Raw genomic sequence first — 15,220 nt, forward strand, 5'->3', positions numbered from 1 at the left:
TTTTTTTTTTTTTTCATAAAACGTTGTTGGTTGTTCATTTTTGGGTGCTCTCAGCTTACCTTTTTTTTATGAGCTCACTTGACACATCGTTTTCAGTTTCTTTATTCCGTGGCCTTTTAGTGAAGGAGGAACGTGCTAAAGGGCACTAAGAGAATTGAGCAATTGAATGTATAATTAATATCTGGGTTTTCCATGTCCGGACAGAGACGAGGACAAAGTTGTCTGATTCGGTCTTGAAAATACAAGTCGTCAGAGCTCAAGACGTATTGACAATAAGTGAGGGAATGAAAAAAGGTTTCCCCGCGGAACAATTAAAAAAATTTACGCAGGGAGATTTATCGTGTCGTGGGGAGAGACTTTTTTTAAAACGAAGACCAGGCACGAGTTCCGTGGAGTACTGTAGGCTGAAAGTGTTACTGATCATTGTTATATTTCGTGAAGAATCATGTGGTTGGTTCGCTTTTCGATCATGAAAGACAAGGGTCGAAAGGATCGAAGAGAGATCGAAGAGAGATCGAAGAGAGAGAATAGAGAGAGAAACAGCCAAAATGGGCTGTGTTCACACAGAATACAAACACACAGGCAAATAAAGGTGTGAATTGTATTTTTGCCACCAGAAAGCAGTTCATCCATGCATTGGCTTCTCTTTTTTTTCTTGTTTTCCTTTTGTTGCTTTTAGTACAACCGCAGTATCGTTTTTCATCTCTTTTTCTTTCTCCACTCTCACTCTCACATCTCTCACGCCTCTCACATCTCTCACGCCTCTCACGTCTCTCACACCTCTTACACTCTCTCGATTTACTCTCAACTTAATTCTCTTTCTCATTATCACAACACGGTTACCGCATCATTCTGCACTATCTAACACCAACGCCTCGCCATCCATTCAGCCTCCTATCTCTCAGCCCTTTTTTTTTTTTTTTTTTTTTTTTTTTTCAATATACACACACCTTTCATCTTTCCTTCGCCCTTACACATCTAGAACACACCTAAACAATAAGAGAGAAGAAGGAAGAAAAAAAAGGTATATCTTACTTGATAATATTGTAGATCCTATTTCCATCTCTTTCTAATTTATAATATCAAAAGAAGAAAAGACCTATCTCATTGAGCACGGCGAGGAAAAAAAAAAAATAAAAAGAACAATTAGTACTGAGAACAGAGTTCTATATAAAGACTGAGTTGGGAAATGAACAATGAATAACAAACATCGATTTTTTCAAAAAGATCACAGCAGAATCAGCCGACACTTGTGTCGCAATGAAATGTAATTCATAATCATCTGCGACAGCTTTTTTTTAATGTGAAATCCTGCTCAATGTGCTCCTTCATTCCCCTTCGTCTGGATCAACCAGTCAATTAGTCAGTTTATTATCGTGCTATCTCTGTCTCCCAGACAAGACAACCGACACAGGAGGGTGTGTGTATGATTGAGAGTGCTCTCTTTCTATTTTTTTTTTTTTTTTTTTTTTTTGTGTGTGCTTTAGTGAGCAGAGTCGCTTGTTATAATCGCCGTGCGTGCTTCCTTCTTTCTTTCCTTTGTCTCTCTCATTCTCTCTTTATCTCACCGATTGTTTGTTTCTCACTCTGTCTTCCTTTCTTCCCTTCCTTCCTTCCTCCCCCCAGTTTACATCCTCCTTCGTAGCCCACGGAAAGGGTCTTCACCTCAGGATTCTGGTCCAGAGCGAAACAATAACATCATCATTAACTTCAGTGTCAATACCACCTTCAATATTCAAATGGCCACCTACACGGCACCACCTCCAAGTAGTCAGGGAACTGGGAATCGTCCTAATCCGCTAGTACCTGTAGCTTACACCCCTCATAGCTCGTATGTACCCAGTCCAAAGAAGGATAGAGCTAGGGGCATTCATCCTCCAAATACTCCCAACCACCCATTTACCCATCACAGCAATGTTAGCAACACCAGTACTCTTCTGGACGAACTTAGTGTACATCATGGTCCTCAGAACGGATTGCCTACTCATTATCCAATCCCTCCTCTGCAGCACCAGCAAGAGTACCATCCAACATATCAGTCGGCTTTTGGATATGGCATTGCAGCCGCAAGGAGCTCTACGGAACAGCTTTCATCCGTAGGATATAATGGCACTATCTGGGAATCTGCATCTCAACGGCAGCTTGCACAGCAACCCGTCTATCATCCATCTATGGCAAAGCTATCACAGGTCGATGAAGATGAAGGAAGTGAACCTAGATACTCTTTCCAAGCTCCTAGCATCAGAACGTTAGATGACACTTGCGGCGTAATACATCAGGATGCCTCCAACCTCAATATAGCTTCACCTTTGCGAGCACGGCAAAATGAAAATAGTAATTTAGGATATCAACAGCAGCTTCCTCCAAATGCTACTCTCAATTATACTTCAAACACACAGCATCATCCTTATCAGCATCCTGAGCAGCAATATTTTCAGTATCCATATGGAGAGGGACAAATACCTCAACTATCACCTACACCAAGTTCTGCCAGTCAGCTTTACAGGACATCAACCAGTTCATCAACGACCCAAACGACCTGGAGTCAACCTTCCTCTCCAGGCTTTCCACCCCCGTCTTACTTGGGTCAATATGGATTGCAAGAGTCATTCGATGATAATGAATCTTCTATATCAGAGGCAGCTCGGCTATTGATTGACTTTAATCCTGGCATCCTTTCTACTATTGCTGTTGCCTTCCGTGAGAAGATGCTACAGAACGAGTCTAAAAGACTTGAATCCGTCAACTATGGGCTCGAGTTCCCTGTGACCTTCACTGGAAAGGAAGCAGTGGTATGTTTTTTTTTTTTTTTCTTTTTTTTTTTTTTTTGACCAGTGTGATCAAAATGGCAACTCCGTATGTGCGCTGTGATTATACTCATTAACCACGCGACCCAAATAAATGTATTAGGATGTGATCGTGGAGCTGACAAAGTTTGATGACAGAAGACACGCTTTAGCCATCGCACGTTCATTGGAACAGCAAGTCTTGTTCTTTGGAGGCGGTGTCAACGTTCTTTATGACTCGAACAATGATCAGTACTTTTTTTCTGAAGCAACGTTGGCATATATTCCGGGGAAAACAGGGTTTCCAACAGTGCCAGTCGGCGTGTTCCCGCACACTACACCTTGCTACACTTATGATTGCCAACCTGGAGGAAGTCCCTGTTACTCTTACCTCTGTCCCAATCGCCAGAATATCGTATGTATTATCTGCCTTTTGCGCCGCCAAATATCGGTTTCTAAAACTAGACATGGATTGTTTGAATATGCTGAATTGTACCTAACGTTAACCATTTGTTGCAATGCAGGCTGGCGTTTTAGAGCGACAGAACAGTGATATGTCGACGGTAAGCGGCCAAGAGAATGTTTGGGCCAATTCTGTCCCCCCTAGTGTTGTGGCTGCAGCATCAAAGAAAGAACGAAATCGTCAAGAAGCCATCTTTGAAGTCGTTCATACTGAGCATAATTACGTTCGCGATCTTGAGCTCATGGAGGAGGTATTTCTTTTTTATTTTATTTTATTTTATTTTTTTTTTATTTTATATTTTTCGACTTAGAATGATGAGATAATGTAGAAAATGGGTACCCATTGATATATATTAACGACGCACTGACAATGGTTAAACATCTTTCTCCCTAATTCTAGATTTTCATTGCTCCTCTTCGAGCCGGAGATATTGTTGACCCAGAAAGAAGAGAGGAGCTGATCGAGGATATTTTCTTGAATTTCCAGGAAATCCTTGCGCTCAATAAGAAACTACTGGAAGAATTAAGACAAAGACAGAAAGAACAACCTTTAGTGGAAGGCATTGGCGACGTCATGCTCAAGCATATATCAGGGTTTGAAGAGGCTTACCTCCGATATATCCCACGAATCGCTTTATCCGAGTATGCCTACAAAAGGGAAGAGACCCAAAACCCCAGATTTGCTCAATTTCTCAAGGATTGTACACGCCATCCAGAAGCCCGCCGTCTGGGTTTGCGACACTTTGTTGGCCAGCCGTATCAACGAATTCCTAGATATCCACTTTTACTCAGTGAAGTAGTCAAGCGGACAGACGAAGATGTCCCTGATCGCGACGTCATCCAGGAAGTAATTAAAGTATGTAAGGAGCTAGGAAAGCGTGTAGATGCCTGCATACCAGAAGGGAACCGGCAGCTGAGGCTTTTGACCATTCAGGATAAGATCATTTGGAAGACAGGAGAAGTTCGACAGGACCTTAAGCTATCGGATAAATCAAGGAAACTGCATTTTGAGTGCCTTGTCAAGCGACGGTCGAACTTGGATGTTCAAATGATCGAGCTTCGACTGTTCCTATTTGACCAAGTGTTATTAATGACCAAAGAAAAGCGTGACAAGGACAAAGAGGGTGTACTGTACCAAGTCTCCAAGAATGTAAGTTCTCAATTACTTGTTATTTTTTATATTTCATTATTTGGCTTTTTTTTTTTTTTTTTTTTTTTTTTTTCTGACTTTCATTTCAATGTGTATGATGAAAAAATGTGCATGTAGCCTATCCCCCTTGAGTTAGTCCAAGTCTGGGCTGACGATGGTAGACCTTTAACAGCTGTTCCTGGACGAGAGATTGTTCCTGGCAAGAAGCTGACCAGCAGCACAAAATCTTCAGGCTCTGGACATCGTCATTCTACGTTCATGGGACAACATGATAATAACTATCGTGTAGGCTTCCAGGAGACAAAGTACATCGCGCCCATAACGATCGAACACCGTGGTCGACGAGGAGGCCTCTATACACTCTACATGACCGTAGCCGATAGAGATCAATTCCTGGAACAAATGGAGATTGTGCAAGCACGTCGACAAGAGGCTGTTTCTGGATCTAAACTATTTAAGACAACTGTTATCACTCATTACAATGCCACACCACCAATTCCGTCCTCCAACCTGGTTCATAATCCTATGGATGGCCGACGTTCGACTTGCTCGGCACCTTATCTCAACGTGCTTGATGGCAAGAGACGTGTCGTTATAGGAACCGAAGAAGGAATATATGTTGGCATGGAGGACGACCCATATAGTTTTAGGTTGGCCCTCAGAGAACCAAATGTTAGTCAGGTCAGCGTCCTAGAGGCATATCACATCCTGCTTGTTCTCAGCGGCAGAGTACTAAAAGCCTTCAATCTGAGCTGCTTGGACTTTAACGCCGAAAAATCACTACAGACTGGCCATCAACTTGGCAAGAGTGTTCAATTCTTTACAGCAGGTATCTGTGCAGGCAGGACATTGGTCATTACTATGAAGAAGAAAAATGCTGGAGAGAGTCACTTTTCTGCATTTGAGCCGGTTGAAAACGCAGTTCTGGGTGGACATCATCGTGGAGGGTTCGGTCTACCGTTTGGCAGATCCAACAGGTCGGACTGGTTCAAGCTTTATAAAGAATTTTATGTTGGTACAGATTCATCGCAATTGTTGATGTTGTCCAAGATGGTCTGTGTGGTTTGTCCTAAAGGATTTGAAATTCTGATGCTGGATGATTTGGGGAATACACAAGTTTTCCCATCCCGCAAGGACCCAAAATTTGCTTTCCTGGACCTTCGTCCTGGCAGTATCCCAGTCAGCATGTTCAAAATTAGCTCAGAGGAATTTTTGATGTGTTACTCTGGTGGGTCTTTTCTCTATTCTTAATTTCGTACTAATCTGTTATTAATAATTGCTTTTTTAAATCTTGAGCCATGAAAATTGATTCTATTTTTTTTTCCTTCTCATTCTAAGACTTCGCTTTCAAGATGACCAAGAAGGGCGAACTGGCTAAGGAGGAACTGATTGAATGGGAAGGTCGCCCAGAGTCATTTGCACTCGCATATCCATATATTATCGCGTTTGAGAGTGGACTCATTGAAATCCGTCATATTGAAACAGGAGCCTTGGAGCAAATCATCCTTGGAAACAACATCCGGAAACTGCACTCTAACGCAGACCTTAATGGCAATACGATCATTCAGTTAGTCATGAACGATCCCAACAACGCTGAAAACAGACATATTGCAAAGCTTGTCAAGGTGCCCCCGCAGCCTAGGACGCTGATAGAACCGATTGAATACAAGCCCAAGGCTGTATATGTACCTCAACCCAAGAACCATCACATCTCCCCTACACCAACTCATCTGATGGCTCCTGCACTACAGCCAGTCTTGTCAATCAATAGCTCGGAGCCTGCAGTACTTGCTACACATACTAACCCCACTGGCAGCATGCAATACCAGCAACAACATCAGCACCAATACATCATGAACAGCAGTCAGTCTGTACGCGCTGCTCCTCCTATTCCTCAGCGGCCCTCTCCCGGACTATCTCAGCAAACTATTGTCCCGGCCTACCCTGTGCACCCATATTCGCCTTCACAGCAGGCCTATCCTCTGGTCCAGGTACCTGTCGAGACGAGTGAGGAGAGTGGCGGGCACGCCATCTCTTGGAGCTCAGGTGGATACCCATAAAAAAAGCTTTCTTTTTTCAAAATGTTAAAATCCTTGACATTTCTCCTTGCACATATTCTTATTATTAATAATTTTAAAAAATAGTTGAATTTTTGAATGGCTTCTTAAGCGAAGCGTCCACAGAAATTTCGAAATGACTTCTCCCAGTATTGTATTCTATTAAAATTTATTGTCATTGTCAGCATGTCAGTGCCCATCTCATTCTTGTAAACTTTTGTATGGATTATGTTGAGTACACTGTCCTAAAAGCACGAAACCTCTTCCATATCCGCAGGTTGAGATTTTTTGATTATAGCATAAACGGCATGATCATTGTGCTTTATGGTTAAAATCAACTTTAGGAGCATAAAGTACGAACTCTCCCTGGAGCTCTCCAAACGAATATTAACATGATAAAGTAGAGCTTTTTTTTATTTTTATTTTTTATCGCTGATTGTGATATATACATAAATATTAAATGTCATCAGTATAGCTAACTATAAGAACCAGGATCTCTCAAGTCCGGTTATGGCATCCTGTTTACCCACAAGTTGCGCTTCGCCATCATCCTCTTCTTCTAATTTTGAGACAATGGCTTCTGCAACCTCCCTGGAGTTCTTGATACAGTCGTTAACACTCACGCCCAGGTAACCAGCTCCAGTCACCGCCAGCATCCCATCATACTCTTTACGCAATTGCTCATCCAACTTTTGCATTCTTTGTAAATGGCCTACCAGATATTGTGGGATACATTCACGATGGATGTGAACTTTTACAATTTCTGGTGGAGAGTCGATTTGAAGGTGTCTCTTGACAGCATCTTTTGCTGCTTTTTCAAAAAATGATTTTAAAGCTTGTTCTCTGCCGTTGCTGTTGGTCATTTTGTCTGATGATTTAATCATAGTCATACCCGAATCATCATCAGTATCATGCACCGAACTTTGCGCGACAACATCGTCAAACATATGTCCACCCATCATAGCAGTAAGCTTAAGGGTCTGACCCTGGCTTGAGCCTTGGTCCTGTGTAGGAGCGGAGCACGAGTCAAAGACAACTCCCAAGAGGCCTTGGTGATTAACAGCTGAGTTTTCCGATTTGGGGATCAGATATCCAAAACCAGGAGAAGCAAGGCGAGCTTGATCGGCGCGGTAGATCATGTTTACAACAGCAACTGCCACAGAGGGATTGTGAATTAATTCCGAGTGAGAATGAGGCAAAAGGTTATATAACTGACGAGGAGTGATCGCGGAGATGACCATGTCTGCTTGAACAGGCTCTTGATCCTTGATGGATATCTAATAAGGTACGACGACGATAAAGCAACACAGAAAGGTAAGATTCTGACATTTGCATTACTATTACAATGGTAAAAAAAAAAAAAAGAAGTATCAAAACCTGACAATTACCTTCACGGTCTTGTTGCTGTGATTAAAGTCCATCTTTTCTACTGGGCTATCCAAATGAATGCTGATTCGTCCAGAATCTCTCAAGTCCTTCTCTAGCGCCTTGGATAGTGTTTCCAATCCATCTTTAAAGGAATAAATGCTAACATTCTCATCAAATGTCTTCAGTTCAGGCATACCCTTCAGAATCCTTTCCTTCAGTAATTGGTCCCATGGTGTCTCCACACTGCCTTTGCCCATCAGGAGCCCCAAGATGACTGACCCATACTCCTTCTCAAGATGATAGAGCATCCCAAAAGTAGACCTCACAGACAATTTGCTGACATCCCCTGCGTATATTCCATGCACCATTGCCGAAATCAAATCATCTGACATGCCTTTACCAAATCGTCTGGTCACGAAGCTTTCGATACTTTCATCATCTTCTTTACTGCTCCCCTTTACGAGGTCAAGGCCCGCACGCACAAGCTTTGGTGCAAGGAGTGGATGTGTGAGAGCACCAGAGAGTGAAGACGGGAGCATATGCAGTTTGCCATGGGAGTAGATGTATCGGTTTTTTGCAGCAAGAGATGTTTTGGGAACTAACTCCAAGTCACGTTCCAAACCAAGGAGCTTAGTCTAGATTCGTATTCATAGTTGAGATATAGAATGGATAGTGAGGAGTGCTGACGAAGTAGATACGCCTCGGATAGGTTCTTTCCGAGTTGCGCAGTAGATGTAACCCAATGAATAGAAGCTTTACCATCTCTAATGTGTTAAGTCCGCTGACACCTTGTGGGCGCAAAGACCTGGGGCCTCGTTCCAAGAGAAGAGAACCATCAGGATGTAGAGGATCATTGATGCGGTCAGAGTGCAGCCAGCCTCCTGTACGTTTTGAACCTTCCAGGAGAGTGATGGCCACATTGGGAGGGGATATCCGTGCCAAGTACCAGGCTACGGACAGACCCGAGATTCCACCACCAAGGACTGCAATGTGAGTCCGTGGGGCCATGACGAAGATTATTATTAGTAAGTCTGAACTGAAAGAGAGAAAGATAAGAGAAGTGAACGAATTAGTGAATGGAATGAAGCATGGAATGAAGTTTAGACATCAAAACATTGGGGGTTTTTTTTATCCAGTGCGTGTTCCGTGTTTCGTGTTCCGTGTTCTGGACGCGTCAATCGATCAATTGTAATGTCACATTTATTTTTATTTATTCATGAGCAAATCTAACCACCAGCAACAAAGTAATTGAAACCTGTGCCAGGGATGCGTACTCATTATGCTCTCCAAACAGAAGGACAGCTTCTTATTTTTATTTATTTATTTATTTATTTGTAATGGCATATAGTATGTAAGTGAAGGATATCTTTCTACGTGCAAGACGTATAATGATTTTTTTTTACTTGAATAGGACCTGGCCATCATCACGGAGCCACTCTCCATAGAGGTTAGGCCGCTCTCCTGCTAGAAACCCGTCATAGGCTTTGCGCATCAGCCCAATCCAGCTATCGGGATCAATGGGAGTGCGCCAATTGTTATGCCAATGGTACGCGTATGCGCCGGTGAAAAAGACTTCCGGACCTGCCGCGAAATCTTTTTCATTTTCGTTTCCTCGATGATGTGACTTATTGACCTGAGCTGGGCAAACAGCATCTGGATCGCTAAATGCGTCTGGGAACGACCTGAGATCTTCCATCATTCGCTCACTATCATCCAACAACCCAATAGAAGATTCAGCATTATCGACACGCAGCCAGAGTGGATCGAAAATTGCAGTCGGCATCATGACTAACCCATTGCCATGGAGTGTGTTTCCCCCACTCTGAGGACTAAGGTAGCCTCGTAACCGCGCCGGATGATAGATTTCATTCGGCCGCATCTCGCGCTTTGCAAACTGACGAGAATCATGTGCTTTCCTACGGGTTCGCTTCTTGAGCCGGTTCTTAGTCTTAAATGTCTTGAGCTCCAATAATGTAGTGTCGGTATCCTCCATCTGCTTTAAGCTCTGCTGCTTCTCTCGAATCTCCTTCTCTTTAGCTTTGGCTCCATCCAAGATCCTTCTGGCAACATCGCTAGCACGGTTCAGCCTCAACACTGCAGTATTATACATTTGTGTATTACTCCACTCGTATGCGAATTCCATCCCTGAATCGTAGAGTGGTGACATGTCTCTAAGCAGCATCACATCAGCATCCAAATAAATTCCACCGTATCGATACAGAATTAGGAAACGAGCCTCGTCTGAGAGTGCGACAGAAGGAACCTTTGCTCTATTTGACTGTTGCTGTTGCTGTTGCTGCTGCGCTTCCTGCTCATCAGAAGTAGGGAGAGAATAAGCAGGGTTTTTAAAAACTTGGTCCCATGAATGCAGTTTGACGTATCGATTCAGTGGTTCAGAGACCAAGTCTCTCGCAAACGGGTTCTTTTCATAGTCTTCTGGCTCCATGCCAGGGAGATCTGAAGAATCAATCCAGAGATGTAGCCTCGCCCTGTCTAGAGGCTGGGTATACAGAAAGGCATGTGCAGCGAGCGATAATTTGTCTGTAATATATCCACGCCAAAACATATGAAAATTAAGAGTTGAGACATCTGAGATTGGTGGTTTGGACGACTGTGTGGACTTTGAAGATGATGGTGAAGGTGAAGGTGAAGGTGGGGACAATAGCGGTGCTGCTGTTACATCAGACGCCTCTATCATTTCGAGGTAGTCTGTATCTGGTTCAATGCCTTCCTGAATCTTAGTTTCGCTCGCCCCTGATTCCATCCTGTGCGCTCTGTTTGGGAAGGCTTTCGCCTCACTGGAGGGGATGAGGTAAAGGTGGTCCTGTGAAAGATAGGACAGGCAATGCGCCGAGGTGTGTTTTGTGCGATCACAGGGCTCAAGGATCGCAGTGTAGTTGACAATCCACCCACGCAGCGGACGTTCCCAGAATTGAGGGCGAATGTTGGATTTGGTTGATGAGGATGCACTTTTATTATGCTCTTCTGAATGATACTCTTGTTCATCCTTTACCTGACCAGAGTTCTTGCTTTTGATATAATCGATCCATTCTCCGTATGTTTCAAAATCCTTGTCTCGGAGAGGTTGGCGCTGTCCGCTGTTTTTTGGGATGATTGCAAAAGCACTAGTATGGAGGTCTGCTTGGGGATCTTCTATGAGCGACTGCCCTTGTAGGTGTTTGTCCCTCTCATCCCTATGACAAAAACGTACAAATGCATTCAAATTGAGTGCAGCAACCCTTGCGTTGTTGGTGCTGATTAAGGCCGGGAACGACTCTAGGCCAAGTTGTTGTTGCTCTATAGGATTTTCAGATCTTTGCATGGATTCGTTAAAATCTTGTCGCTGTGGATCCAGTGGAAAAGATGCATGATCTAAGGGAATGGACGGTGACGAGCTATCAAGCTCCTTTAGTTCAGCTGAATGCTCCAGCCCTGAAACCGATACTGGAAATGGTTCCTTTGCTGGCACCTCAATTTCGGTTTGCTGCGCTGCATTTTGACGCTGGTGTCTGTAGATAGCTTGCTCTTCTTCCTGCTCCAAGTTTTCGCCTGAATGTAGCGCTGTACCATTTGTGCTGTCGGTACCAATGCTAGACCAGACTCTGAGATAAAAATATGATGCCACAATACAAAGTAGTACAAGAGGGAGAACGACGGCTCTGTATAATCCGACCGGAGCCATTTGCAAGAGTGTCTTTTGGGTTGAAAAGATGGTGTGTTGAATAAAGTGCAAATACGACAACTGATGATGACAAGAACTGAGTTGCCATGAGAAATCACGTTCGACGAACAACTGATAGATTCTCTATTCTCATTCGTACGGCTCCAGAGCTCTTGAAGTCAGGGGCAAGCGCATTCTGGTTTGTGTATGCCGTACAGAGATTAAAGGCATGAAACAGAAGACGTAACATCTGAGGTACTGCAATTATTCACGTTTTTTTATTTTTTATTTTATTTTATTTTTTTTTAATTAGTATTATTATATTATATCGATTGGGTATAAGAACATGCTTTCAAAGTGTGAATACAGTCGACATGTCCATAGGTACGCCAGATCCTAATTGTGGGACCTGTTCCAATTCTCGCTGCTTCATAAAGTGTCGCATTCCCGTCAGCAACTCTTCATATGTCTGATTTGGTTTCTGAGACAAGCATTGGATCCAGGCGTATGAGACGGCGCCTCTTGCCTGAGGTCTAGTGTATGGCTGGGGGAGACTGTATCCTAATGGGTTAGGCAAGTCGGCCTCATCCAAGCCTGCTGGTGAGCCCCAGTTAGCTGGAGTCAATGCGCCATTAGCCTTGAGATGCTCTGCAAAAATAGCAGCATCTTTAGTGCTGGCACGGATATCTGCAGAGGCTTGATCATCACGACAACCTGAGAACATAACTACGTTGCCTTTTGTTTCTCTAAACATGGCCATCTATAAATGATAAAATAATGTCAGCTTACAAGTTCTAGGCTTATTGACAATGAATACGTCTAGATTCAGGACAAGAAAATCCTCCGTCATCCTACCTTGCGTGCTTCCTCCATGCCGTCATCGTCTTCCTCATTGAGCGTATCGGCCACAATATTTGATGATGGTAAGGGCGTACTGTTCAGCTCGATAACAGGGAGAGTGGGTGGAGTAGTGGTATCTTCTTTGAATTCTGGATCATTGTTGATTTCAGTGATAGCCAACGTTGAGACCAAATCGTCATTTGACATTTCGTTACTCTCACAGTTGGTGCTCGAGTCGCCTTCGTTTTCTTCAAATGAGCGGTTGCTTTCAGTTTGACCTTCTTTGGTACGAATCTCTGGCAGGCCAGTAGGGGGTAGTAGGTTCCCACTCGTTGTCATGGCAGTTCCAGACGTATACTGAGTTACAACAGGATTTGGGCCGTTGCTAGTCATGCTTGTGGTGGTTACTGTGGTTGTTGTGGTAGTAGTGGTAGTAGTAGTAGTGACACTGCCATTGTTTGAGCCCGGAAGGTCAAACTCAACTTCGCTAGCGGACATGGCGGCCATCACTCCAACCTTCTTCCTCGTTACTTTTTCTAGAGCAGTGACACGGTCCCCGTTGTAAACGTATGGTAAATCCAGCATCGTTCCTGAGTAAAGGTAAATAGAATAATAAGAATAAAAAAAGGCTCAGTTACGGTCAAGCAATTCTACGCTCCGTTTTCTTAATTTTTTTTTTTTTTTTTTTTTTTTTTTTTTTTTTCTTCCGGTCCAACAGCCCAAAGAGAAGAAGTATTTAATTTACCACTGTGGCAGGCGTCGACCAGGGCCGTAAGCTGCACACCTGCAGGAAGATCCTTGACCATCAAGTCATACATCTCATCATCGGAAATAATTCCGGACCGTTGGTAATCGCATGGGTAAATAATTTCGTCGTATCCATCAGCCTCATCTCCTACTGTTTAAGTTGTTAGGTTGAGAGGAAGAATTGAGTTTTAAACAAAACGAAATCATTTCCATTTTTGACACTGAAAACCGGCACCGAGCTGCTCAAAAGGGAATAAAATGTCTAATGTTACTTACAATGTTCTGTCTTGCCGTTGTACGAGAAATCTTTGATTCTTCCACCATGTCCTATTTTTTTTTAAAATAAAAATAAAGATAATAACTCAGTCACTTGTAATTGATTGCCTCGTGTTTTGTAGGCTTATAAGTAAAGGAGTTAATTGTTGGATTACTAATTTATGCATTACCTGCGTAATGGAAGAATAAAGAATCCTGGGGCTCAGCATCTTTGACGAGCCATTTCATCCAATAACGAATGTTGGCTCCTGTGGGCCGTTTGTATTCATAAACCTGGTCGTCTGTCAGCATGATTGTATCTTGATACCGGAATCCAAAATATCCGTTGAGAAATCCAAATACATCATGTGTATCATTGATACAACCCAATAGTTGATTGGGATCGCCGAGGTAGTTGATGCCAATAAGTAGGGCTCTTTTCCGTTTTGGTCTAGTTGGCGGCTGAGGCATGGACTTTGGGATGACGGCGGTTGATAGAGCCAAAATATCTGCGGCTTGTAAGACATGGCTGCCTGCAGTCGCTGGTGATTTTTGGCCCGGTGAGGAGGTATCTTCAACATCTGTGGCCTTTTCAGATGTTTCTGAGGAAGATAAAACTTTTGGACCCTCCTTTTCGTTGTCTGTTGTGGCTGTGACAGGGGGAAGGGCAGAGTTGAATGGGGATAGATCGGAAGATGATGTGAGGGTAGAGACTGTGGGCGGTGTTGAGTGATCGCTATCTTTGCTTTCGATTTGGGAGCTGTTATTGATCCCTGAACTCTTTTGGATTGCGGACTCGGTCGTTTGTTGGGATAAAAGAGAAAACTTTACATTATCAACCTTTACGTTCATTCTATCGGTATATGCGAGTGAGTCTTGTCTAACAAAGTCGCGCGAAACAGAAGAGACTGGGTCCTGGTTGTCATTAAGATTGCTGCTTGATTGCATTCTCATCAACTCTTCGACAACACGGGCGACATCGGCGAGGACGGCTGGATCGATATCCTCGCCCGAGAAGTCAATTGGGGAAGCAGAAGAAGAAAGGGACATCGGTGGACGATCCGTTTAAAGACCCGAGTTTGTGGAAGTGTTTGTTTTAAAAATTGCAAGTGTCAAGTGAGCAAATATTCCAGACTGTCAGAGAATGAATAAAGGTCAGGTCTATTTTTATACGGTCGGACAACAACAAATAACAAGAGAGAGAGAGAGAGCTAAAGCGACGAATCAATCCACAAATGCGATGCGAAATCAAAGCGCACAAGTTGAAAAGGATTCAGATGAAATGAAGAATGGAATCAGATGCAAGAAGAAGAAGAAGAAGAAGAGGAAGAGGGAGGGGGATAGAAAATGGAGGATGGAGAGGGAAGAAAGAAGAAGTCAGGAACAAAAAATTCAGTCAATTGATGATAATAAATAAAAAATAAAAAATAAAAAATAAAAAATAAAAAAGAGAAAGAGAGATCAATGTGAGCACAGCAAACAAATCAAGAATAATAATAATAATAATAATAATAATAATAATAATAATAATAATAATAATAATATAAATATATATAAATATAAAAAAAAGTCGGGGAAGGAAAGAAAAGAGAGAAGGAGCAGAGAAAGAATGAGGACAGAGGAAAATAGAAAGAGGAAGGTTGCTTCGTCTGCAGAAAGAGAGTCAATGAAGAGAAACAGAGTTTATGAGTTTATGAGTTTATGTTACGAGGAAAATAAATAAAAAAAAGAGGGGTTTGCTCCCGTGCAACCAAGCTCCCTTTTATAAAAAAAAAAAAAAAGCACAAACCGATCCTGCATCCACCATTTCTATACCTTTCTATACTCTTCTCCCTACGATCTGATCTGCTCTGTTTCCGTTCTCGTTATTCTGTTGTAATATTTGGTATTTTGT

At 42.8% G+C, this 15,220-nt stretch overlaps 4 protein-coding genes across 4 annotated transcripts; 1 reads left to right on the top strand and 3 right to left on the bottom strand.

Annotated features, from left to right (window-relative positions):
* The first annotated feature begins 1,401 nt into the window (after window positions 1-1,401).
* BCR41DRAFT_239558 (hypothetical protein) lies at window positions 1,402-6,510 on the top strand. Its single transcript, XM_022020119.1, has 7 exons — window positions 1,402-1,424; window positions 1,627-2,792; window positions 2,911-3,201; window positions 3,311-3,499; window positions 3,649-4,398; window positions 4,516-5,626; window positions 5,737-6,510. Exons 2-7 carry the CDS (start codon window positions 1,740-1,742, stop codon window positions 6,456-6,458), a joined length of 4,116 nt encoding a protein of 1,371 aa, XP_021875447.1. The 5' UTR covers window positions 1,402-1,424; window positions 1,627-1,739; the 3' UTR covers window positions 6,459-6,510.
* Window positions 6,511-6,885: 375 nt separating this feature from the next.
* On the bottom strand, window positions 6,886-9,040 carry BCR41DRAFT_390767 (hypothetical protein). Its single transcript, XM_022028270.1, has 3 exons — window positions 8,583-9,040; window positions 7,844-8,458; window positions 6,886-7,732 (listed from the first exon to the last, which is right to left on the bottom strand). The coding sequence occupies exons 1-3, from the start codon at window positions 8,829-8,831 to the stop codon at window positions 6,935-6,937; spliced, it is 1,662 nt and encodes a 553-aa protein (XP_021875448.1). The 5' UTR covers window positions 8,832-9,040; the 3' UTR covers window positions 6,886-6,934.
* Window positions 8,738-9,807, bottom strand: BCR41DRAFT_365039 (hypothetical protein; the record flags this gene model as incomplete). Its single annotated transcript, XM_022026108.1, has 2 exons — window positions 9,235-9,807; window positions 8,738-8,848 (listed from the first exon to the last, which is right to left on the bottom strand). A coding segment is annotated over exon 1 (468 nt), but the record flags the coding sequence as incomplete, so codon positions are not given.
* A 2,029-nt stretch (window positions 9,808-11,836) lies between these two features.
* Window positions 11,837-13,797, bottom strand: BCR41DRAFT_314924 (peptidase C14, caspase domain-containing protein; the record flags this gene model as incomplete). The annotated part of the gene is made up of 6 exons (XM_022021196.1): window positions 11,837-12,045; window positions 12,166-12,244; window positions 12,733-12,914; window positions 13,070-13,222; window positions 13,348-13,398; window positions 13,518-13,797. 6 exons carry the CDS (start codon window positions 13,795-13,797, stop codon window positions 11,837-11,839), a joined length of 954 nt encoding a protein of 317 aa, XP_021875450.1.
* Between the last annotated feature and the right edge of the window lie 1,423 nt (window positions 13,798-15,220).

The sequence above is a fragment of the Lobosporangium transversale genome (genome assembly GCF_002105155.1).
Source record: "Lobosporangium transversale strain NRRL 3116 chromosome Unknown BCR41scaffold_80, whole genome shotgun sequence".
NCBI lineage: Eukaryota > Fungi > Mortierellomycota > Mortierellomycetes > Mortierellales > Mortierellaceae > Lobosporangium > Lobosporangium transversale.